At 41.1% G+C, this 26643-nt stretch overlaps 1 protein-coding gene across 1 annotated transcript in view; it reads right to left on the bottom strand.

Moving 5' to 3' along the window:
* Positions 1–1521: 1521 nt before the first annotated feature.
* gabrg1 (gamma-aminobutyric acid type A receptor subunit gamma1) overlaps positions 1522–26643 on the bottom strand; it is a 109520-nt gene continuing 84398 nt past the window's right edge. Inside the window, exons 6-9 of the mRNA XM_080188103.1 lie at positions 26080–26217; positions 19325–19477; positions 13088–13293; positions 1522–1797 (exon numbers count right to left, since the gene is read on the bottom strand). Of these exons, the coding sequence (XP_080044229.1) occupies positions 1522–1797; positions 13088–13293; positions 19325–19477; positions 26080–26217 (773 nt within the window). The remainder of the gene's footprint in view (positions 1798–13087; positions 13294–19324; positions 19478–26079; positions 26218–26643) is intronic.

Genomic DNA, 26643 nt, shown 5'->3' with positions numbered 1-26643 from the left:
TGATTATATAAAAGCAATATTATTTAATGTGAGCATGTTGATGAATTATGCAAAACATTTGCTTACATCCACATTAACATGTGTGTTTTATATACAAAAGAATCATATTTGCATTTACCATTGCCCACTTTCCTTCAGGAATGGATATAATGCTAGAATTCCCATTCCATATAAAAATGCAATATCCATCTTACACTGTATTTTTTTGAAATTAATTTTTCCCTTGAGATTATGATAATATTTGGAGAAGCTATAATTTTTTCTATAGATATATTTTTAATAGTTCTTAAAATTACCAATAGGATCCTCATTTTCAATTGCAGTTAAGGCTTTGTAGTACCCATCATGAAACATACTTATGGGTTTAGAACCTAATATGGCTGCAACAACATGTAGAGAGCAGTATCTCCTGGTCAGTTTGTATGTACAGGACTTTCCAGGGTGCTGGATAATGACATTTAAGTTATGTTATAAAACCTGATACACCTATTAGCCAATTATAATACACAATTTGCACTGATGCAAAGCTCAAACTGCTTTAGATTGATACAAGTTATGTAATGCAATTCAGATGTGAAGTCACTGAAATAAAATTCAGGCAACTGACTCCCTGGGCTAAGAAATAATTTGGGACCTGGAAGATATGTACCCCTCTTAAGTATAACAGCACCCCAAGATGGATAAAATGTATCATATCACAACTTGCTGACCAAGATTGCATTGATGTTAAGTGCACTTAGTCTTTATGAGATGCAAACATGATCAGCAAATCATGATAATGTCAAAAATGAATTTATTGGTAGGTTTTATGATGAATTTTACATATCATATGAATATCTCATTAGAAATCACAACATCTAGTGATGCGTTGTATGTTACTGCAGACCATTGTAAAAATTTTAGTTTGAAAATGTGCTAAAGGTTAGTTGTGTTTATATTTTTGGTCATAATGCCACTAAGTCACGTAGAGTGAAAGTATCGAACAGAAAATGGACTGGTTTGCAGCTCATAGTTAATTCAACATTTGGAATTCCAGTTTAGATTGGATTTAATTCCATTTGGAATTTGGAGCTAAGTTGCTCTTTCTGAAATGAATAACATCAGGATTCTCAAGATTTACCTTAAATAACAGCTATCTGTTGAAACTGCCCAAGATGCAATGCGGGTCACCTATCCATCAGCTGTCTGCCATATGACAAAAATGCAAGAGTTAAAATGAATATAAATGTATGTATTTTTATCAAATGTTTATCTTGAAAAATATCATTATTTGAAAATGTGCATGACTCATGTATATGGCACAAGAATTCAAGGTAAGCTGCACATTTGGCAGTAAGTCAACTGATTCAAAGATAATGATAGAAAATGATTATTTTTCACATTATTCTTCTTTTGCTGAAGGTGTTAAGTAATATTGAACCATTGCATTTTTATGATTTCAACACAATCAAATGTTGTATAGGCTAAAATTCTACCACCGCAGATTTATTCTTCCTCTTCTTACGTCACTGAAAGTATTTTTTATAGATAAAGATAAGCAATCCAATAAACGAGATTGAACAAACCAAATGCTGTGGGGAAGAATATTCGAGAATAGGAATCAATTTTAGTAATGCGGATATGTATTCGGCCCTGCCTCCATGCACCTGTACGGCACTCCTCAAAACAGCAGAAGAAGCTGTTGCAGTCTTTCCCATCCAAACACTCGTAGCCATAATCACCACGTTCCTGTAGATGTGTAATGTTGTTCACCTGAATTAATGTTGACCCTGGACGCACTTTAATGCCAGGCGATTTCTGCAAATACAGTGAAAAATCATGTTATTGAATCTTAATTTTCCATTAGGATTTTAGTTCTGTAATGTCAAAGTAACAGAGATTAGTCACTGTCTCAGAAACACAAATGGAAGAAAACCATGTGCATTTTTGAATTACAGATGTTGAGTTAACTTGCAGCAAATCAAGCATCTGCCTAGACACTCCAATGACACTTCATATACCACAAAAGGCAGCCATTTAGCACACTGTGGGCTGGATACACATGCCCTCTGCACTCTCACACACCCGTTGGAGGCACATAAAACAGGTTGAGTAATCAATCCATCCTCATGGTCCTCTCTGTAATACATTGGGTAGATGGCTGCTGATTTTGGTTGATATTATTCAAGTTAATAGGCTTTCTAACAAACTTAATTGCCTCTATATGCTACCATGCCATAATATGGCTGTCACGGACAGTTTGGTGGAAGTGGGCAGTCCATTTTTTTATGACCGACATGGTGGGAAGGAAACACCCCATCCAGGCGGTGCCCAGCGCATGTCAGGGGTGACCATGAGATGCCATCCTCCCTCTGTACTGCCAGCCTGACAGAACCCAGCTACCAACCCACTCTGCCCCTCCCTGGGCTGTAGGATACTCCCCACCCTAAAATCCAGGAGTTATCTTGTCAGGACAATCAAAATACCCTCTATTGAGCTCTGGACTGCCAGGAGTGATGAAACTGTCACTCCACCACGAATGAGTGGTGGAAGTTCCAGTGATAGCCAAGTTAGCTTCTGCTCGTTTTTATCCACTTCCTTTTTAAACATTATTCCTGAATCAGTTTCCACCACCTTTTTATACAATGTGTTCCAGATCATAACAACTTGCTGAATAAAAAAATCATGGGCACAATTCTTCCCTTTGCATTTTAAGTGTTCCTGCTAGCAGGAAATCCGGAGTGTTTCCCATTGTTGTTACCAACATCTTTCAGGTGAGATTCACCCAACTTTAGAATGTGAAACTATGCACAGTACAAAACACACTGGCTAGCCCAGCTTTTCAAAGATCAGGTCAACGTTATTAAAGGGCAACCCAAACTCAGCATACAGAGACAGGCCCCCCCCTTCCCACAACCATGGAGATGCTGACCCTCTGCTTACAAGGGGAGAACTCCCGAATCCTCAGTACAGAGGGCCATCCTCTGCCCCACTCCTACAACATCATGCAGGTGTGAGGGAAGCCTGACTACCCATAACCACCAAGAGAAATGGGGCCCTTCAGGTTCCACCCCACACAGGTCCCCCTTCAGGCTCTGCCATTTGTCAATACTAATCTCGCACTGCCACTTGGTATCCTGGCAGTGATACCTGACCTGGTGTTTTGGACTTTGAAAGAGGGAAAGCTGGTAAGTGTTTTGCCCATGTGCCCCTCTGTCACTAACTAGTTCCAGGGGGAGTTTCACCCAAGGGACCTGGGGGTTGGGTGGACTCAGGTTTGGCAGGAGGGGATGTTGGCTTCAGGACCAAGCCCTAGGATGGGGTTTCATGGCTGGACTGCCCCTTCTAGCTCGGAAAAATGGAGATCACTTGTAGCATGGTGATCTCAAGCACCTTCTTATTTAAAATATCTGTCTACTGTGAAACCCTTTGAAGTGGTCTGGTCACTTTAATATCCAACCCGCGTGGGTACCTGGCAGCCTTCAACATCACAGCATCACTCCATTTTGCAGAAGGGATTGCCCTTGGTTTTTCTTAGAAGCCCATGCATGAGGAGACCCCTTTGAAGTCCTCTGACTGACAGGAGATGTAACTTTCAGTAGGAGGATTCCCTTTTGTAGCCTGAATGAACAGCAGGTGTAGCTGCACCACCTTGAACTGTTTTGATTGACAGCTGCACAGCAGATCAGACAGTTCATTGTTGATACAATCCACTGAGCCTCAAGAACCTTCTCTCCAAAGATGCGTGGGTTAGGTTGATTGGCCATGCTAAATTGTCCTTTAATGTCAGGGGGACTAGAAGGGTAAAAATGTGGGGGTTACGGGGAAAGGGCCTGGATGGGATTGTTGCCGGTGTAGACTCAATGGGCTGCATGGCCTCCTTCTGCACTGTAGGGATTCTATGATTCTATTCCACCAGACATGCTTACTTAGTGCTATTCTTTAACATTGCATCTTTTTTTAGGTCTTTGAACCTTCCTGGAAGACTCATTCAATTTCATGCTTTGATACCTTTAATAAGCCTTTGACTGACAGGTTGCATCAACTGCACACCAGGTAGGAGCTTTATTTGTTCTTCTTTTCCTTCATGGATGAATGCACCTCAAGTACATTCTTTTAGAAAAAAAAGGAAATGGAATCTGTTACCTCACAGCTCCAGAAACCTGGGTTCAATTCCTGTTTCAGGTCACTGGTCTATGTGGAGTTTGCACCTTCTCCCCGTGTTAGTGTGGGTTTCCTCCAGGTGCTCCAGGTCTCCTCCCACACTCCAAAGATGTGCATGTTAGGTTTATTGGCTACGCTAAATTACCCCTTAGTGTCCAAAGATCTGTAGGTTAGATGGATTAGTCATGGGAAATGTTGGGATTACGGGGATAGGGCAGGGGATAAAATATTCTGTCAGAGAGTCAGCGCAGACTCAATAGGCCAAGTTGCCTCTTTTGCACACAGGAATTCTATGATTCAATGAACCTCTTGCCTGGTTGTAATTAAGCCTCAGCTGGAATATTGTGTATGATTCTGAGCACAACACTTTAAAAAGTTTATTTATTAGTGTCATAAGTTGGCTTACATTAACACTGCGAAGAAGCTACTGTGAAAATCCCCTAGTCGCTAGTTTTACAGTAGCTCCCCACTTGCAGAAATCTCGCAGCCCGACCATGCTGGAGTGAAAGGAGGGCTATTGATGCCCCAGCCTACAGAGGGTCAGATGCTGGGGGCAGGGAAATCGGGGGATGGGTGGGTTTGAGGCTGACCCAGGCATATTTGGGGAGTTAGTAATCAGGCCATGGCGGGGTCGCATGGCTGGCGATGTGGGGGTTGTGGGGCTGACCAGCGATTGGGAGGCCAGCAGACAGGGGCCACTGTGCATGCGCCAATCTCAGTGCTGATGGATCAGTGTATGCGCAGTGGCTCACTCAGAGCTATGCTGCTGGCCTCTCCAGCAGGGTTAGGCCCTACCCCAGATTTATATTGATGTTCATGTTGGTGCACTCTGCAGTACACAGAGTGTGGGAGATTCATTTTGAAACTCCCACTGAAAAAAAAACAGCAGGATTTATTCCACTTTTTTTGCAAATTCGACACTTAACATTTTTTTTTGGAATAATCGCCCTGTAGTGTTTCCTGAACCCCCAAGTAAATGATATGATTCAGGTCAACTATACTTATTTTGTATTCATTACACTTCTACCTAGTTATTGCACCAGCTATTTTTTCAGTTCAGGATTAAAGGGGCTTCAGAGGGGTAAAGGCAAATGATAGCTATTTGACTTACAGAATTGATTGGAATTGATGCTTAATGAGAAAGTAATATATTATGTAATATCTTTCATGTTGTCAGAAACAACTAAGTCCATTTGAAGTTGTTATATATTTAAGAAAGGGTATAGGTTCCTTCAAGAGATGATCATATGATTTGATGTTGGTGTCATTAGGGTGCGTGCTTAGCTGCTGTTTTACTTTCAGTTTTGTATTCTGATGCAGTGCAAAGAACAGCTCCTCAATAAAACCTGTTGTGTGTTGTTTGAATCTACATGTGCAAATCAAGTCTTTTCTTTCTGTTAAAACCCACAACCTGTAACATGGTTAGGACATTATGATAGTGCCTATACTTCTGTAACGTAAGGAATAGACCATCAATTTGTGCAAATTCCCACAAATGGCTCAACCCTAACATCAAACATGACAAAATTCCTTTGGCTAAGTTCATTGGAAAATAAATATTAGTGAATACACTGAGAAGACTCCCCACTGCTGCTTTTTGCCATGGGAATTTTTGCACTCATCCTCGAGGATTCATCGGATCTTGGCTTAACATCTCACGAGAAAGGTGAGAAGGGACAACTCCTCCATTAGTACATCACTCCTTCAGTATTATTCAAGTGTCAGCATAGAGTATTTATAAAGTAACCCAAGTTGGCTTGCACTGCACCAGATTTTCAGCAATAAAGCAATTGCATAGTAGTGAGACAGTCAGCCTCCAATATGGGTAGGTCCTATTTCTATATTAGTGCAAGTCATATTTAGGCTTGGTTTGCTCTCGTGCAGCACCAAGTCCAGAAATCGGGACATAGAACATTACAGCGCAGTACAGGCCCTCAATGTTTCGCCAACCAGTGGAACCAATCTAATAACCCTCTAACCTAAACTATTCCAATATTATCCATATGCCTATCCAATGACCATCTGAATGCCCTTAAAGTTGGCGAGTCCACTACTGCTGCAGGCAGGGCATTCCATGCCCTTACTACCCTCTGAGTAAAGAATCTACCTCTGACATCTGTCCTATATTTATCACCCCTCAATTTAAAGCTATGTCCCCTCAATCAATACAATCAATGTCAACGTGATATTGATTGTACTCAATATCCAAGTCTTTGGAATAAGCCCACAAGTTTTTGACTCTGAGGTGAGAATGATGCTACAAATGCAAGACTGACAGTCAAGTACCGTTTGCAATATTTTAGTAAGAACTTGTTTTAGAGTTCTTTGCATCTGATGCTGTATGTTTTGTGTCTTCAGAGTTACAAGATTAAGTGAAATGGCAGATAGAAGACGATAAGTATAAGGATTAAATGATTTCCTAATTATTTTGAAACTGAAAGCATTCACAACATAGTTATTAGGGACACTTAAATTCAAGTGCCAGAGGACACTAATTGCCACATCAGAAAGGAAACAGAAGGCTATGTCTGTGAATGTTATTGGGGAAGGTTCAGATTTCGCCTGTGCTAAAGACCCCATGATGTAGACAGTTCAACTTTAATGGTTTAATTAATGATTCATGATTCGAAATGATACAGAAAATATAGAAGAATTGAAATATAGAACATGTATGACACATTTGGCCTATCATGTCTACTGACTGAAAAACGCCAGAATTTTCACGCAGATAGAAAAGCTCTCTGTCTACACAAAAATGTCTTTAAAGGAACAAATTCAGAAGTCCCAAGCTCAGCCTCTGCCAATTTGCAGGTGAAAAAGGTGAATGGGGTAGGTTCTAAATAGCACATCCATAGTTCTGAGAGGCAGCTTCTCATATAAATCTGCAACTGCCTCCACTCATGTGCGACTTTGGTGAGGTAGGTGTCAGAAACCAGAAATGTACAGATTATCCATGGTAAGAGCAGGTCTGAATTTTGTGGATTTGTTTGGATAGCCAGAGTATCCTTTTGGAGAAGTAAAATGGTTTATTATGCTTGGTTATGGTGCTGGGACACTTTTGGGACAGGTCAGGAATTCTATGTATTGGTAGGAGTAAACATGATTGTGTGTAAAAGATTCACTGAAATTGTCAAGGCTGTCAAAGTTCACTAGGACTGTCAAAGCTGTTAAACATAGAAACATAGAAAAATTACAGCACAAACAGGCCCTTCGGCCCACAAGTTGCGCCAAACATGTCCCTACCTACTAGGCTTACCTATAACCTTCCATCTTACTAAGTTCAATGTACTTATCCAAAAGTCTCTTAAAAGGCCCTATTTTCCATTTTTCATTAAAGCAATTTTCCATTAATGGGTTTTAATTTTTTTGTAAATGTAGAGTTTAAAAAAGAAGCAGTGCTGATACTTCATTCTCTCTGTTGACACAAGGCTGAGGGTTATCCTTATAGGATTTGTGCTGTATGACTAAGTTTACAACCTAACACTATTACAATGGTGTGCCTATTAACTGAGCAAACTGTCAGTAATTTATAGAATAGAGATACTTGGTTTCATAAGAGATTAATTGAAGGCATTTCAACGTATTGGATTTTTTTTAATCAATGAGTTTTTTTAATGGTGTCTCATCAACATACACAAAGCTTTATTTTAAGTCACCGTAATTTTTGAAAGTTGATGAGTGTCTATTTGTGGTGTAACAGTTACTAGAGACAGGTTGTGTGGCTGGTTTAAGATAGCAAAAGATAAAGGAGTTAGGCTCTTTGAGATGTGTTAGTGGGTTTGAAGTTCAAGTCAATAGATTGGATCTAATTTTTTTTAGATAAACTAAGAGGATGTTTGAATATTAAAGGGGAGTCAGAGGCGAGAAGAGACATATTGGGCAGTATCTTGAGCCCGCATTCGCCATCTGCGAGATTGCTGGTGGGGGCTCAAGATCTGGAAGTCACAGTTCTCGCAGCGAGAATGCAATTTCAGATCTTCCCCACCCTTTGCCGGTGATGAAATCAGGTTTATGCCCATAACGGCCATGAACCTGCTTTACCTATAATCGCTACTGGACATTTTAATATTGTGAACTTGCACCTTGCCAGATATGACAACCGCCCCTCATATCACTAATGCCACATCACATCAGCATGAATTACAACAGGTTCATGCAGACTTGGACCTGTTGTGGGGGTCTGAAGTGGGGTGTAAAATTAAGTATAACCCCAGGGATAGGGTCATACCAGGCAGTGGCCTGGCCCTACCCCTTGGCATAGGTTGGTACTATCAGGTTAGCAGCATGCCCATGCCAACCTGGCAGTGCCAACCTGTGCCAAGGGGAAGGCCTCCTTTAGATTTGGTTGTGAGCTGGGAGCAGACAGAGTAGCAGGGCATGCTGGTGATGGCCATGCGGAGCGTTGGGGATGGAGTGGGCGGGAGGCTGCCAGCTCTGTCAGTTGCGAGAGAGGAGGAAGGGGGAAATTATAGTTTTGTACTGGCTTCAATTTCACTCGTGGAAGTTTTCTGCTGCAGCCAAGAACTCATGAACAATGAACTCTTTTTAAACCTTTTAACATTCAACTTTAATTTGACTAAGAAAGTAGCTACCTACAGCGTAATTTGTAAATTTTTATAGATGTGTGAGATGCGAAGGGGTCACTGGCTTACCTTTTAAAATATATTTATATAGTTACTAGTGTGGGTTTTTAACTCAATAAAAAATAACTTCTTTTTAATTTAAAACAAAGAAAGCTTTCCAGACTAGTTTTGTTGCAATCAACATGTAAATGTTTAAGCACAGACATCGGGTAATACCTTCATCCTGCTAAATTCACAAGCAAAAATTGTATCAGATTAGGAGTGATCTGATAGGGTGTCATTATGACCCCTTCTCACATGGCTATAACCATTCACAAAACAGCTTTTGAATTTAGCTTGGTTCATAAGACCATCAGACAAAGAAGCAGAAGTAGGCTATTTGGCCCATCGAGTCTGCTCTGCCATTCAATTAAAACATGACTGATTTGAAATGGTAATCCTCAACTCCACTTTCCTGTCTTATCCCCATAACCCTTGATTTCCTTGCTGATTAAAAATTTGTCTATCTCAGCATTGAACATACTTAATGACCCAGCCCCTACAGCTCTCTGCAGAATTCCAAAGATTCAGTACCCTCTGAGAGAAGAAAGTCCTTCTCACCTCTGTGTTAAATGGGTGACCATGATGTGGAGATGCCAGCATTGGACTGGGGTAAACATAATAAGAAGTCTCACAACACCAGGTTAAAGTCCAACAGGTTTATTTGGTAATAAATGCCTCTAGCTTTCTTCAAGGCGGCCTTCACGACACATGACAGCGCAGAGTCACTGAGCAGAAACAGATAGCCAAGTTCCACACACCTCAACCACGATCTTGTGTTCATGTCACACTATCTATAACCCCTACGACTTGTCTGGGCTTGCAACATCTCACTTACTGTCCTGTCTGGAGACAATACACATCTCTTTAACCTATGCTTAATGCTATCTCCACTCACATTGTCTGCATCTTTAAGACTTGATTAGGTGTAAAGACTCGCATTCTAATCAGTATTCTGTAAACCGTGTGTGCCTTTATATGCCCTGTTTGTGATCAGAACTCCCCACTCACCTGACGAAGGAGCAGCGTTCTGAAAGCTAGTGGTGTTTACTACCAAATAAACCTGTTGGACTTTAACCTGGTGTTGTGAGACTTCTTAAATGGTGACCCTTTACTCTGAGATAATGCCTTCTAGTCCTAGACCCTTCCACATTTAACCTGTCAAGCCTCCGGAGAATCCCAAGTGCTGTAATAAGATCACTCCTCATTCTTCTATACTCCAATGAGTACATGCCCAACCTACTCAATTCCTCCTCTTAAGAATATCACTCCATTCGTGGGAGCAACTTAGTGAACTTTTTCTGAACTGTCTCCAATGCCAGTATATCTTTCCTTAGGTAAGGGGACCAAAACTGTTCACAATACTCCAGGTGTGGTCTAACTACTGCTTTGAGTAGTTTTAGCAAGGCTTCCCTATTTTTATATTCCATTCCCTTTGAAATAAAGGTCAACATTTAATTTGCCTTTCCTATTACCTGCTGAACTTGCATGCTTTTTTTTTGTGATTTATGTATTAGGATGCCCAAATTCTTCAGAGCTGCAGCTTTCTGCAATCTTTCTCCATTTAAATATTCAACTTCTTATTCTTCCTGCTATAGTGGGTAACTTCATGTTTTCTTACATTATATTCCAACTGTGAAGTTTTTACCCACTCAGCTAACCTGTCTATAATCCCCTCTGTAGATTATTTGATGTTACTTGCAAATATTGTTCGTCATTTCATTTGTATTAATCTATTTTTTATGTAACTTGTAGAGATGACCGAAGAGAACCAGGGGATGTTAGATATTCAGAAGGCTTTTGGCAAGGTCTCACATAGCAGATTACTATGTAAAGTTAAAGCACATGGGATTGCTGGTAATATCTTAAGATGGATAAAACGCTAGTGAGCAGATAGGAAGCAAAGAGTTAGCACAAATGAGTCTTTTTCTGATTGGCAATCAGTGACTAGTGCCAGGACCCCAACTGCTCACATTATATATTCGCAATTTGGATGGGGGATCTTAATGTGTTGTCTCCAAACTTGCAGATGATACAAAGTTGTATGGGTAGGTGAGCTGTGAGGAGGATGTAGAGATGCTTCAGCATGATTTGGACAGGATGAGTGTGTGGCCATTTACATGGCAGATGCAATATAATGTGGTTAAATGTGGGGTTATCCAAATTAGTAGTAAAATTAGGAAGACAGATTATTACTTCAATGGGTGTAAATTGAGAGTTGGATAATCAATGAGACCTTGGTGTCTTTGTGCATCAGTCACTGAAAGTAAGCACACGGGTACAGCAGACAGTAAAGAAAGCAAATGTATGTTGGCTTTGATAGAGAGCGGATTTGAGTATAGGGATAGGGATGTTGCTGCAATAGTATAAGGTCTTGGTGAGGCCGCACCTGGAGTATTGTGTGCAGTTTTGGTGTCCTTATCTGAGAAGCATGTTCTTGTTATCGAGGGAGTATAGCGAAGGTTCACCAGGCTGATTCTTGGAATGGCAGGTCTGTAATATGGAGAGAGACTAAATTGGTTCGGATTATACTCACTGGCGTTTAGGAGAGTGAGAGGGGAATCTCACAGAAACGTATAAAATCCTAACAAGGTTAGACAGGGTAGATTTGGAAAGAATGTTGCCAATGGTGGGAGAGTCCAGAAAAAGGAGTCATAGCTTGAAGACATGGGGTAAACCTTTTAGCACTGAGGAGAGGAGAAATTTCTTCACCCAGAGAGCGATGAATGTGGGGAATTCAGTACTACAGAATATAGTTGAGGCCAAAACATTGTGTGATTTCACGAAGAAATTAGATATAGCTCTAGGGACTAAAGGGATCAAGGATATGGTGGGTGGGGCGGGGGGAGGTGGGAGGTTGGCGTGGGGAGGATGCATCAGGGTATTGAATTTGATGATTAGCCATGATCAAAATGAATGGTGATGCAAGCTTAAGGGCTGAATGGCCTCCTTCTTCTTCTGTTTCTAATATTCTATATTCATACATTATCGATTATAATATAATTCTTTTTTCTCAACTTCCTTTTCAATTCAACAACAGCATGAAACAACACTAATCAAATAGCACATCAGCCCACATTTGGCCACAATAATGTACACAAAAATCTTAGTGATGAAGCTGACAGATATTGTACAAAATCCCTTTGCTCCTATCTTATTGGAAGTTTTCAAATAGGCCATTGAGCTTGACCTCCCTTTCCTAGGTGGATGCAAAAGATCCCATGATATTATCCAAAGAACAGCTGGGTGTCCTGATGTCCTCAATATCATCTATCACTCGAGTAATGAATTGGTGGACAACTCAACCACGTTATCCTAAAATGCTCTTTCAAAAATGAAAATATACTTTGCAATTATATTACAACACAACATAATGTTTTGCTGACAATGTTTCTGAAAGGATGGACATCAGTGTCATGAAATTACTGTGTGATGATTACCATCTGAAATGTCTTTGTCAGCTACTTCAGTAGACATTAATCCACTTCAGGTTATTCAAAAGAACTTGTATTCATCAAAGCATCACAGCCAACAGAATACTTAAGACAGCAGCCAAATTTACTGACAGCAAGGAAAAATAATAAGATTCAATGACTAGATAATCTGATTTAATGGTGCTACTTGAGGAATAGATGTCATCCAGGAAACCAGGACTGATCTTTGGGTTATGCCATAGGATCTTTTTCATTCATCTGGAAAAGCGGTGAGGTCCTTGGTTTAATGGTTGGATTTGAAATCTCCAGTTTGATAGGACGCAATGGAATTTTGTACAAACACGTCTGCTTATATTTCCACAGGGATTTTCCGACCACACTGACTCCAAAACTGGAAAATCCCACCCAAGATAAGGGGGGAGCAGTTTAGATCAGAGTGGAGGAGGAACTTCTTCACTCAAAGGGTGATGAATCTCTGGAATTCTCTGCCAGTTGAAGTGGTGGAGGCTACCTCACTAAATATATTTAAGTCACGGGTAGGTAGGTTTTTGACAGGCAAGGGAATTAAGGGTTATGGGGAGAGAGTGGGAAAGTGGAACTGATCCACTTCAGATCAGCCATGATCTTGTTGAATGGCGGGGCAGGCTCGAAGGGCTAGATGGCCTACTCCTGCTCCTATTTCTTATGTTCTTATGTTCATGTTCTTATTTGCATGGTCCGCCCCTTGCCTGCTACAATTCTCATTGCGGGTGGGACAGGAAAATTCCCCCATGGTGTCATTTCAAGACTCAATTATATTCTAAAATTCAAAGTACTTTACGTAGAAAGAAAATGTGATATTTTACTGAAAGTCAATGATCATAGAAGCGTTCCTGAAAAGAAACTTACAGTGGGTTTGGATTTCTGCTTCTTTTTTTTGCTGTTATTTCTGTTGCTGACAAAATAATGCAGGGTCCCATACTCCATGAGGGCAGCGAAGACAAAAAGGAAACAGACAGATACAAAGAGATCCATGGCAGTTATGTAGGACACCTTTGGCAGCGATTTCCTGGAAATTGTACTTAGCGTCGTCATAGTTAGAACTGTTGTAATACCTGGTAAACATAGAAATCATTATAAATTCCATGGCATATGTGAGACTTTGCCTACACTTCGTAAAATTAGTGATGCACAGAAAACAAAATCCATCCAATGTCAAAAACTGCAGCAGGCGACGGTGCAGAGGGACCTCGGGGTCCTTGTGCATGAGTCGCAAAAACCCAGCTTGCAGGTGCAGCAGGTGGTCAGGAAGGCGAATGGGATGCTGGCCTTCATTGCGAGGGGGATTGAATATAAAAGTAGGGAGGTCTTGCTGCAGCTGTATAGGGCATTGGTGAGGCCGCAGCTGGAGTACTGTGTGCAGTTTTGGGCGCAAAGATATTTTGGCCTTGGAGGGAGTGCAGAGGAGGTTTACTAGGCTGATACCGGAGTTGAGGGGGTTGAGCTATGAGGAGAGGCTGAATAAACTAGGCTTATACTCGTTAGAGTTTAGAAGAATGAGGGGAGATCTCATTGAGACATATAAGATGATGAATGGGATGGATAGGATAGAGGTGGAGAGACTCTTCCCGCTCAAAAAAGACAGTAGGACTAGGGGGCACAGCCTCAAGATAAAAGGGGGGGCGGTTTAGAACGGAGTTGAGAAGGAACTTCTTCACTCAAAGGATGGTGAATCTCTGGAATTCTCTGCCCGTTGAAGTGGTGGAGGCTGCCTCGCTAAATATTTTTAAGACGCGGGTTGATGGGTTTTTGATAAGAGAGGGGATTAAGGGTTATGGGGAGAGGGCAGGAAGGTGGAACTGAGCCACGACAGATCAGCCATGATCTTATTGAATGGCGGGGCAGGCTCGAAGGGCTAGATGGCCTACTCCTGCTCCTATTTTGTATGTTCTTATGTTCTTTCATTTTTCTTTCTCAGTTGCCTCAAAGATCATTGCTGCATGTTATTTGTTAAAGGACACCTTCCTCCAGTTAATGATGGGAAAGCCAAGGATCTGAACTTCTCCAAGGCTGCTTTCATTGGCATTGCAATGGGAAGTAGCTTCAGAAATAAATGAACTAGAAAGAGTTGTTTTTTTCTGCTGCATTCCCTCAATGCATTCCCATTAAAAAGGTTGCCAGAGAACTGACAAAACTCAGCTCATCAAGACACTAAATTGAAGCATCAGGCATTGCCAATGTTCGAAACTTAAGTTCATGAGGTCAGAATATCAGGGCTTCTATCCTCAAATTTATAAGCTTATGACTCAATTTGTAAAAATGTTTAACCAATATTAAAATTGTCTGTGATTACAGTTCAGGCGTCTGGCTGATGCAGCAGGTTTCAAAGTAAAGTCTAAAACTAGAGGGTATAGGTTTAAGGTGAGAGGGAAGAGATATAAAAGGATCCAGAGAGGCAATTTTTTTCACACAGAGGGTGGTGAGCATCTGGAACAAGCTACCAGAGGTAGTAGTAAAGGTGGGTACAATTTTGTCTTTTAAAAAGCATTTAGACAGTTACATGGATAAGATGGTTCTAGCTTAGAGGTTTTAAAAAAAAGGCGGCATGGACAAGTTGGGCTGAAGGGCCTGTTTCCATGTAACAGCCTGTAAATCTCTATGACTCTATAAAGAAAAGTGCAGGATTCCCTGCCCATTCACGTTGTTTTGTTTTGGTGGGCCTGAAGTGAACAATACCTCAAGGATGTGCTTTGCCATGCTCCTATTTTATCACTTCATTTTCTAATCCCTTATTTTTTGCTGCCTGGATGTATTGGCATAGGTGACAGTTCATCCATTTCTGTTTATAAAACTCTGTCACAAGTGTTATTTCCCTTGGAGTGGCAAAATCTCTTCAGTCAACCACTCAGGGATACAATGTACAGGAATGTAGCAAGTAAGGGAGACAGTTGATGAAAACTATCTACTTTTCCAGTAGTTTGGAGACTACTGGCCTCCCTACACTCTGCCAGATCTCCAAGTTTGCTGTTGCAATACTCTGCCACTAATCCTGCAGCTCTTCCCAATGGAGGTTGGGCACTTGCCTAGAAGATAGGCACCAAGGTTAAGCACACCTTTATGTCAGGCAGATGTCTTTTTGTAACAGGCGTACATCCCAATGCTGTACTGAAAATATTAGGTAGATTTAAAATCATCTAGTGTAGCAACAAAAACAGTAACAACAATTTGCATTTATATGTCAGCTTTTAACACAGAAAAATCCCAAGCTGCTTCACAGAAATATAACAGAAAAACACACATATAACCAAAGGTGGAGACTATAAGAGTTGGGAGAAAAACCATGGCCAAAGAAGTAGGTTTTAATAAGGGTCTTACAGGAGGAATGGGATGCAGAAAGATTTACCGATAGAATTGCTGAGCATTGAGGGCCTAAATAACTTAAGACTCAGCTGCCAAAGGTGAGCTGATGAATGTACAAGATGTCAGAGTTGGGAAAAAAAGTTTGACAGCTGCCACACAAAGAGAAAGTGAGGAGACTGAGAGAATTAAAAATAATGATAAGAATTTTAAACAACAAGATGATGGGCAAGCAAAACCTAAAGCACAATAGAAATATGGGAAGGTGTGTTTTCAGGCAACATGAAGTCTCCGGAATGTGGAGAATGGATGCAGGTCAGAAAATCTTATAAGTAGTTGAGCATAGTGATGGTAAAGGCATCAGTGAAGATTTTAGCTCCGGGTGGGCTGAAGCGAGAGCTGAAGTGAGTGATGTTATGGAGATGAAAGTAAACAGGCTTAGAAACGGAGAAGATCAGGAGTTTAGCTTAGAGTCACTTCGGAGGCCAGGGTGGCAAATCGTCTGTTTCAGCATGGAGGGAGGAATAAGATTCATGGGGGAGATTAAAGACAATAGGTCGATCCTGCCGGCAGAATCTTCTGGTCCTGCTGAAGGCAATGTCCCATGGGTGGGTACTACTGCGGCGCAGCTGGCGAGCAATGCCACTGACTTTGGTGGGAACGGGAGATCCAGCTGGCAGCCAATGGTAAACTCTCTGGAGGATGTTGGCAGGGTGGGGGCATGGTTGGAGGGTGGGGTCAGAAAATCCAAGCCAATGTATTTTGCCTTTCAAAGCTTAACAGAAAGAAACTGTGGTTCATTCAAAACTGTCAGGCATGCTGTGTGACAGTACAGAAGCTGCAGAAGGTTCAAGAGAGCACGGGGAGAGATAAAGTCGGGCGTGATCTGTTACTTGAGGTAGCAAGTTTCATTTGAACATCTAAAAACATTCAAGCATTCAATTATTATTTAAGAATGGTTAAGACATAAAAGCAAGAATGCACGTTAAAACACTACTACTGCCAAGGAAACCTAATTCAAATTGATTTTCTTCTATGGTAGTCACCAGAACTTTGATTTTCATGCAGCTTTTATCAAAATGGGCAGCACAGTAGCACAGTGGTTAGTATTGCTGCTTCACAGCTCCAGGGACCTGGGTTCCATTCCCGGCTTGGGTCACTGTCAGTATGGAATTTGCACATTCTCCCTGTGTCTGCGTGGGTTTACTCTGGGTGCTCTGGTTTCCTCCCACAGTCCAAAGATGTGTGGGTTAGGTTAATTGGCCATGCTAAATTGCCCCTTAGTGTCCTGGGTTGTGTGGGTTAGAGAGATTAGTTAGTAATATATGGGGATAGGGCCTGGGTGGGACTGTGGTCGGTGCAGACTCAATGGGCCGAATGGCGTCTTTCTGCACTGTATGGTTTCTATGATTTCTATAAAATAAATGATGAGAGTGAACACAGGTTAGGAGTATCAAATGGAAGTAAAGGTACTGGAGTGTAGGCCTGCTGCCAGAGGAAGTCTTCCTTGGAGCTCCTTACCTTGGGATTTGGGAGCTCCTAAGACCTGTGTGACAACAACTTAGGTGATTGTGTCCGATTTGGGGACGTACTTATTTTTGTTTCTAACTTTGATCCAAGCAAAAGGAAATTTTCAAGATGGTCAAATACCTCTAAACCGCCACCGTGAGTGGAATGTGCCCTGTTGTCCAGCAGCAGCATATTTTTCTTGCATTTAGTACTTTTTGTAAACCTTTAATCTCCAATGTTTAAAATTTATAATGCTGCTTTTGTTCAGGTTTGAGTTATGTACCAATTTGCCTAAAACTGAGAGATTGCCTCCTTAAATTGGCCTTAAAATATGAACTGATGATGGGTTTGCTACAATCATGCTTAAAATCCTGGAAAATTGGCGAACTGAAACTATCGTATCATCATCATGACAAGCAGTATAAGTAAATGTCTTCTCAAAGTGCTTTCCCTTTAAGGTCCGGATTAAGTAGAATAACTTCTGTTATTGTGTCCTGTTGGAGAAACAAATTCTCAATGGCAAATTAGGGGGAACTTTATGATGCACAATAGTGTCAGGATGTTTGGGCCAGAAAGCTCTGGGTTCAAATCCTGCGTTAAGACATGTTGACACAGAAAGAGTGTTCGCAACATGTTCAAACAGGCTGATAATCAGTTCAGGAATCCTTTCATCTTCTCCCCACTATTCCCCAAAAGAGAAAAATGCTTGTGTGCCACAAAAAAGGTAGATTGTTGAACATTAAGGTGATCCCATTAATGATAGGGATATACATATTTTGTACATGCATTAGTTAGTTATATCTTCCTTCTCACATTGCATATTCAACAGTTAACTAATCGCTGCTTTTAAAAATTACAGCTACACCCCAAGGCAAAATAAATGAGCAACAAAACAATTTTCTCAATCTCAACACCTGGTTGCGTTTCAGGTGACTTCCCAAATAATCTATGCCATACATTACTACTATATAATTATTGTTCAAACAGCTTTATTTGGAGATAGTGCAGTGAAGGTTCATCAGATTGATTCCTGGAATGGCAGGATTGCCATATGAGGATAGATTGGGTCAACTGGGCCTATTCACTGGAATTTAGAAGAATGAAAGTAGATCTCATTGAAGCATATCAAATACTGAGAGTTGGACAGACTGGATGCAGGAGTATTGTTTCCTCTGGCCGAGGGGTCTAGAACAAAGACCTCAGAATGCAGGATAGGCCTTTTAAGATTTAGATGAGGAGAAATTTCTTAATCAAAAGGATAGTGAAACTGTGGGATTGTCCACCACAGAAGGCAGTGGAGGCCAAGTCACTGAATATAGTTAAGAAGAAAATGGATAGATTTCTAGATTCTAAAAGAGTCAAAAGGTATGGGGAGAGTGCAGGAGTATCGCATTGTGATAGAGGTTTAGCCATGATTGTATTAAATGGTAGAGAAGGCTGAAAGGCCTACTCTTATTTTCTATCTTTCTATGATTAAAAAGCCTTTGAAAATAGGTAGAGGGATTTCAGTGAGTGATGACCTGGACACATTGACTGCAATGCAGGCAGCACAAACTTCCTGTTGTCCACTTATTTAAATGATTTGTGAGTGCAGCTGACACTCATTGCGCTGTCCATTGGTTGGGTGCATCAGCAGGGTCTAATATAGTCAGTGGAATGCATCACTTAAAGCTAGGCTGCACTGGTTAAAATAGGGGGCGGGGGGGAGGGCAAGGAAATGACAAGAGGTGTACTGTGTCTGAAACAAGAGCTGGGGGTCATGGTTGAAGAGAATATAACCTCAGAAAGAGGGAACGAGGGAGCTCCACCATTATTGGACGCAGTACTGGAGGTTTGGTGAAGGAGGGAATAGGGTCTGGGTGGGATTATGGTTGGCACAAACTCGATGGGCCGAATGATCTCCTTTTGCACTGTAGGGATTCAATGGATTCTAAGGAAGTGGGAAGGAAGAGAGATATTCTGTATCTGCCGTGAAGAAGGCCCTCAAGACATAGTCAAAAACTGAACAGTACGATTAGACATCCATAGAGCTATTAAACATTAGTTGGCTTCTTGAGCCATTTGCTCTGCACTTTGTGTTTTTTTACAGAACAACCATAGTGACCTGCAAATGCCATTTTAGAGTCTAAGGGAAATCATAGTGCCCAAAAAAGGCAAAAATTGAATGTAATTTCTTGTCCTCGTCTCTTAAACTGCATTCGTTTCTTATGAATGTCTGTTTTAACAAAACAATTTATATACATAGCTCCTTCACAAGTTCAATGTTTTGACCAGTTGTACCTAATGATGTTCTCGCTGGTACAGCATCTTTATTGATCCAGAATGACACCCATGACAGGACCACTGTAAGTGAGCAAGGTATGTAGGTCTGAATAGTGAAGTATCCCATCCTTCTACTTAGATCAAAGAATATTGTCATTATGACATAATCTCCTGTAAAGAGAAAAATTAAGTCACATTTTAGTTAACTTGAATAAGTGTTTTTGAGGATGTTAATAAACAGGAATTAGTTTACCAAATATTTTCTGAATCACATTTTCAATAGGATCACATTTTCAATTTGATTGCATTATAAAGCATACTTGCAATTATTCAGAATATAATGATGTTGTTAGCTGACCTTCTGTGTGAGCAGGAAGGTCAGGGGTTTTGTTTTTAAGCTGTAGCAACTAACTAATGCACTGATGTTTTAACATAGTGCTAAAATGGGACTATAGTAATACGATATATTGGTGTCTCAGTAGAAATAATGAGGCTGAAAAACTGGCCCATTTGGTGCATGCTTGTGTCAAGTTCAATAGCCAGCCATTAGACCAAGGCCCAGTTACAGTAGGCCTTCTACAAAAGGTAAGGCCTCTGGTGGCCACATAAAGAGGATGAAACTGGAGACTGAAAGCCAGGAGTTCCAATCTCCCAAGTTCTGAGAGGAATTCTGTCTAGAATCAGCAGCCCTTCATTGAGTGTATTTGATCATTAAACATCAGAACGCTGTTCCACCTGGGGATGCCAGACAGGACATGAAAATCAGTAATGGGTTCACACAGGTATAAGCACCACATGCATTCACTCAGGACCTTGGGTGCTGACTCCATCAGATGACTGGGAGTTTTACAGACTCTCAAATAGCTATTGGCAGCTGTTTTGCCCAGTGAAAACAGGAATTACGGCAAGATGAATAGTGACGTGGTTACCACAGCTACACTTGACAAGTGATCATTTTACATGAACATGCATATTACAGTCAAATATTTAAACAACAAAGGTGGAATTAACTGTAATCATTGAATACTGAAGTATAATCTCTTTGTGCTGTACCATTAACTGAGTGAATCCTGCCCTGGTTTGAACCACCAAAATGCAAAGCCTGCATTTATCTAAATTAAACTCCATCTGCCATTCATCAGCCCACTGGCCCAACTGATCAAGCTTCTATTGAAATCCTAGATGATCTGCTTCACTGTCCATTCTGCTACTAATCTTGGTGGAGACTGTGCTTAGGATGCACTACCCAGTCTCGCAAAGAAGGTCTCATTGACCAGTGAGATGTAAAGATGAACAACCACTTGAGAGATGCCAAGCTCCACAGCAGATCAGAGTTGATGAAGTTCAAAGCCACAGTGAGTTTGATGGCTATTGGCGGGACATGGACAACAATGCTGCAAAGTGTGACATCTTCTACTATGAAGACATAAACCTCAGTGACCATCTGCCTGGATAGGCACAGTCTCCTGTCCCACTGATTCTCTGACATATCCTAGTGGCTTCATCTTTGATGGTGCACCAGGTATGATTTCAATTGCCTTTCTGCCCCTCATATGCAATCCCATCACCAGCTATTGCCTTACACACTCAGCCACAGCTCAGCTACACACACCATAGTTTCTGGCACACTAATGCCCACCTTTTATGCCATTGCAATGCTAGGAAGGTCACAAAACTTCTCCATTGCCAAATGAGTGCAAACCACACTCCCTGCAACTTCTACACACCAATAACATCTACGTATCAATGGCTTAGTGTCCCTTTCAGCTCCCTTAGTTTATCTTTATTCTTTCACAGGATGTGGGCATCACCTGCCAGATCAGTATTTGTTACTAATCCTTAATTGCTCTTGAAAAGGAACCACTTTCTTGAAGCGCTGCTGCCCATATGGTACGGATACACCCACAATGCCTAATGAACAGACAATGAGCTTTTTGCCAAGATTCATTGACCTCAATTTCAAATATGGTAGATTTCCATTCTCAGGAAAATTGCTGAAGGCAGGAACAGAAATGTAAAAATGGCTGACTGACCAGCTGTACTAAATCCCATGCCTCCCAACTTCCGTAATGTGGGAAAATAAATTATTCCGAGACTACGTTCCTGGCTTTACACTCCCCCAGCTGGGAGAAACATCATTCCTGTGTCTACCCTATCAAACCATGTAAGAATTTTGTATGTTTTAATGAGATCACCTCTTGTTCTTCTAAACTCTAGAGTCAATGGGCTTAGTTTATAGGCTTAGGTAGGGAGAACAAAACTGTACATAATACTTTAGGTGAAATCTCACCAAGGCACTATACAATTGCAGCAAGGCTTCCTTATTCACTCCTGTACTTAAATCCTCTTGTAACAAAGACCAACATGCCATTTCCCTACCCAGTTGCATCTGCTGTTAGCTTTCAGTAACTCATGGATAGGGACACCCAGGTCCCTTCGGGCATAACATTTCCCAAGCTCTCCATTCATTTAAGAAATACTTTGCATTTTTATTTTTCCTACCAAAGTGAATGACTTCACATTTGCTAGATGTTATATCTGCCATGTTGTTTCCCATTCATAAATCCTGTCTAAATTCCTTTTAAGTTTCTCTGCATTCTCCTCATAATTTATATTTCCATTTTTTTGTTTAACTCTTTTTCTTTTCACAGATGCTGCCAGATCTGCTGAATTTTCCCAGCATTTTCTGTTTCTATATCACATTCCCACCTGATTTTGTGTCATCAGCAAAACCGTAACCATCTAAAGCATAGAAATACATAGTGAAAAGCTGGGACCCAAACATTGATCTTGCAGTACCTCATCAGTTATAGTCTGTTAGCCTGAAAATGACCTGTTTATTCCAACTCTCCGTTTTCAGCCCATGAACTAATTCTCAATCCATGCCAGTATATTACCCCAATCCTTTGTGCTTTCATTTTGCTTAATAATTTCTTGTGCGTAACCTATCGAAAGAGTTGTGAAAATCCAAATACATCACAGACACTGGTTCCCTCTTTAACTATTCTGCTAGTTACATCCTCAAAAAACTGCAACAAGTTTGTGAATCCGATTTTCCTTTCACAAATCCATGTTGATATCCTACCATAGTTATCTAAATAGCCACTCATATCATCCTTTATAACTGATCTAGCATTTTCCATTCTACTAATCTCAGGCTAACAGGTCTGTAGTTCCCCAACTTCTTGTTCCCTCCTTTCCTAAATCACTACTTTCCAATCTAAAGGAACTGTTCCAGACTTTTGGAAGATCAGCACCAATGCATCCATTATTTCTACAGCCATCTTGTTACATTCTGGGATGTTGATCAAGTCCAGGGAACTTATTAAATTTCAGTCCTATTAAGTTCTCCAAGAGTACTTCTTATTAATACTAATTTCTTTCAGTTCCTCATTCTCGCGAGTTTCTTGGCTCTCTCTTATTCCTAAGAGGTTCCTACCTTGTTGGGGTTTTGCACCTCAGAAGATTGTATACTGTTAGGGAAACATAACTATCAATATTTGCTGCCCCTTGCCATTGCTTAGTTCCACCCTACTTCTTTCTATATGATTCTTCATCTTGATCTACTGATCTAAAATTCTTTTTCATGAAAGTACTGAGCTCACTGTTTGTTGACAGAGCTACCCCACATACTAAATGTCAAATACCCTTGAATATTCAGTTACCATCCTTTGTCAACCTGCAACAACATCTCCATTATTAGATCATTCCTGTTCATTTTGTTTGTTGCCACTAATTCATCTACCTTGTTGCAAATGCACTCAGATAGAATGCCTTTCTCAAGCTCTATTCTTATCTATTGGTACACTCCCAAGCTTTTATGCTCTGCCCCTTCCTGGCATAGTCAGGTTATCAATTCATTTATTGCTACCATGTTCTCTGAAATGAATTATAATTTCATTTACTTGATTCCTTGCGCTCACTATTTATTTTAAAGACTTCTCTATTGTTCTAGTTATACAACTCGCCAGAACACTAGCCCAAGCACAGTTCAGGTGAATTCAGTCCCAACAGTACTCTTCCCAGTACTGGGGCCAGTGCCTGATGAATCAAAACCCATTCCTCCCACACCAATCCTTGGGCCATGCATTAAACTCTCTAATTGTATTTACCCAAGGCAAATTATTTCATGGTTCAGGTACTAGCCCAGAGATGATTAATTTTTATTTGTTGCTTTTTAATTTAATCCCTCGCTGCTCAAGCACTATAAAAAAAGCAGTACCTTTTTTATAGTCCCATGTCATTGGTACCTGTCTGGATCATGACAAATGGATCCACTGCAAGTCCCTCTCCTGCCCAGAATAGATGCCCAAACCCAGACATTGGGTGGGCAACACAACCTTCTGGACTCATATTCTTAGCTACAGAGAACTGTGTCTATCTTGCTGACTATGCTGAGCCCAGCTATGATGACATTCCTACAAACTTCCCCTGCTTCAATGGCTTCCTGTACTGTGATGCCATCGTTAGTTTAATCCTCCATCCTGCAACTCCTCTTCTCATCTCATCAAGCTGCAAGAACCTCTAATCTGTTGGACAACTGAAAGGGCTGGGGCTCTTCCACTTCTACCTTCTCAATCCAGCTACCTGTCTCACCCCAGTCACACCCTCCTGTCCCTGATCAAGGACCAACTCAGGCAATCCTACCCTAAGGGTGTGACAAGTTATTTTTCCCATTCCTCATGTGTCGTAGTGTCTGCAGATCAGGCTCTGATTCTGAGCTGAAGTTATTCCAGTCACAGATATTTACTGCAGATGGGTGGCATGGTGACACAATGGTTAGCACTGCTGCTCACAGCGCCAGGGACCTGGGTTCAATTTCGGCCTCGGGTCACTCTCTTTGTTGAATTTATACATTCTTCCCGTGCCTGCGTGGGTTTCCTCCGGGTGCTCCAGTTTCCTCCCGCAAACCAAAGATGTGCGAGTTAGATCGATTGGCCATGATAAATTGCCCCTTAGTGTAAAGGAATTGTAGATGCAGGCTTGATGGGCCAAATGGCCTCCTTCTGCATTGTAGATTTTATGAAGTCTATGTGGTTTCCTTGGATCACACAGGTGTCTGTGTTCTCCACGTTTTGTGTCCATCAGACATCATTCACCCTGCCATTTTTATAGCATAATAAGGCCATAAGACCACAAGACATAGGAGCAGAATTAGGCCCACTGAGTCTGCTCCGCCATTCAATCATGGCTGATATTTTTCTTATCCCCATTCTCCTGCCTTTTCCCCATAACCCCTGATCCCCTTTTTAATCAATAATCTATCTGTCTCTGTCTTAAAGACACTCAGTGACCAGGCCTCCACAGCTTTCTGCGGTAGAGCGTTCCACAGATTCGCCATTCTCTGTCTGAAGAAATCCTCCTCATCTCTGTTTTAAAGGATCATCCCTTTAGCCTGAGGTTGTGCCCTCTGGTTCTAATTTTTCCTACTGGTGGAAACATCTTCTTTATGTCCACTCTATCCAGGCCTCACAGTATCCTGTAAGTTTCAATAAGATCCCCCCCTCATCCTTCTAAATTCCAACTAGTACAGACCCAGATTTGGACTCAGTCAGAGCATTCAACTAATTACTCTATAGATTAAATTTTAATTAATGTCTCTAGCCATGCCTTTATTTATATTCATATTATTTCTATAAATGTTTGACCTATCCCAGTGAAATATATTCATTGAGATAAATAGGAGACATCCGCTAACCAATCTGGTAAGCTTTACCACTATTAGTAAACCTTACTATTACTAATAAAACATTACAATTGCAAAAATTACTTAGGTTTTGAAAGATAAAACAGAAACATACAATCAATCAACCACAGATTTTCCTGTGACTTCACACTTTGATTTTTTTCAGAATGCGTGATAGGATTGGATTTGAAAATAGTTCTTTAAAGTGCTGATGTCCATCCCCAGGTCCTCCTCTCTCTCGATCTTTTGCGTGCTGCTCCCTGTCTTTAGTTCCTCCTCTCTTCTGCACTTTCAGATGCTATCGTCTGACTCCGAATCCTTTACTGCCCCACTCTTTCAGGTGCTGATGTCTGCCTCCATGTCTTCCTCTCTCCCATTCTTTTAGGTGTGTCTGTCTCTTGATCCTCCTCTTTCCCTTTATCAGGCACTGCTGTGTGGCTCCAGGTCCTCCACTCTCCCTCTCTTGCGGATGCTATTGCCTGTCTCTGGGTCTCTTCCTCTCTTACTCTTTCAAGTACTTTCAAGTCTGTCTCTTGGTCCTCCTGTCTCCAGCTCTTTTCTTTGTGGTCAAACATTTACCTATGCCACCTATCTGGAAACTGTCAGAATCAGGTGCCATGCTGATTTTACACCCTGCCTGATTCTGCTCCCTAATTCTCCTGATTTTATTGAGTTTTGCATCTCAATACAATTTTTTCATATCCTATTCTGAAAGTACTGCCCTTCCCTGATATCCATATATTACATAGAGAATATATGTACACACAAGCATGTTCATCAGGAAATTCTGCAGCGCGTTAGTGTTTCAGGCCCTACTACAGTTTTCTACTTCTCAGCCCAGGTCTGCAGAAACTTGTGAAAATCCTACTGTGAGGCTGGTAAGATCATATAATTCAATACAAATTAGAGAGCAAACCACCTCTTTTCGATCTTTATCATGCAATGCCACATTTGACAACCCACTTACCAACTGAGATACCTTTCTGAAAATATTTTATTGTTTTGTGAGAACGCAATACACTTTACATTGCAAAAAAAAGTTACATTAAAGATAATACTTTTGCAGAAATGTTGTGTTTTTCCTCACCAGATTGTGTATGCATTACATCAGTGGTGTTTCGGAATCCATCAAACGCAAACTGGTAAAGCCTCCAATGTTTTTGATGAACGATTTCAACTGGGTCGTGCTTCCAGCGGTACATAATTTCATTTTTCGGGTACCCATCTGCAAATGACATTTATGAGATGTAGAGAAACGTTAACTCATGCTGACTTCAAACGTCTACTTCAAAAGCAAATGCCTTAAGCCACTGGACAGATTTTCTGCTTGAATTTTTTAGGCTCCCAGGTGTAATTTGAATGCAGTGCAGTGGGACATTGGGACTTGTTCCACAGCGAAATGATCACCCCAGCCATTCCTGGCACTAGGGGGTGACTTCATTCTTAACTCCAATGCCAACCTCAAACAATTTGACCAAAGAATGACCGAATCCCTGCAATACAGAAGGAGGCCATTCGGCCCATCGAGTCTGTACCGACGACAATCCAACACAGGGCCTATTCTCGTAATCCCACACATTTACACTGCTAAACCCCTGACACTACGGTTAATTTAGCATGGCCAATCCACCTAACCTGCACATCTTTGGAC

The sequence above is a fragment of the Carcharhinus amblyrhynchos genome, chromosome 1, assembly GCF_965287045.1.
Source record: "Carcharhinus amblyrhynchos chromosome 1, sCarAmb.v2.hapA, whole genome shotgun sequence".
Lineage (NCBI taxonomy): Eukaryota > Metazoa > Chordata > Chondrichthyes > Carcharhiniformes > Carcharhinidae > Carcharhinus > Carcharhinus amblyrhynchos.
This window is presented reverse-complemented; position numbering and strand designations above follow the sequence as displayed.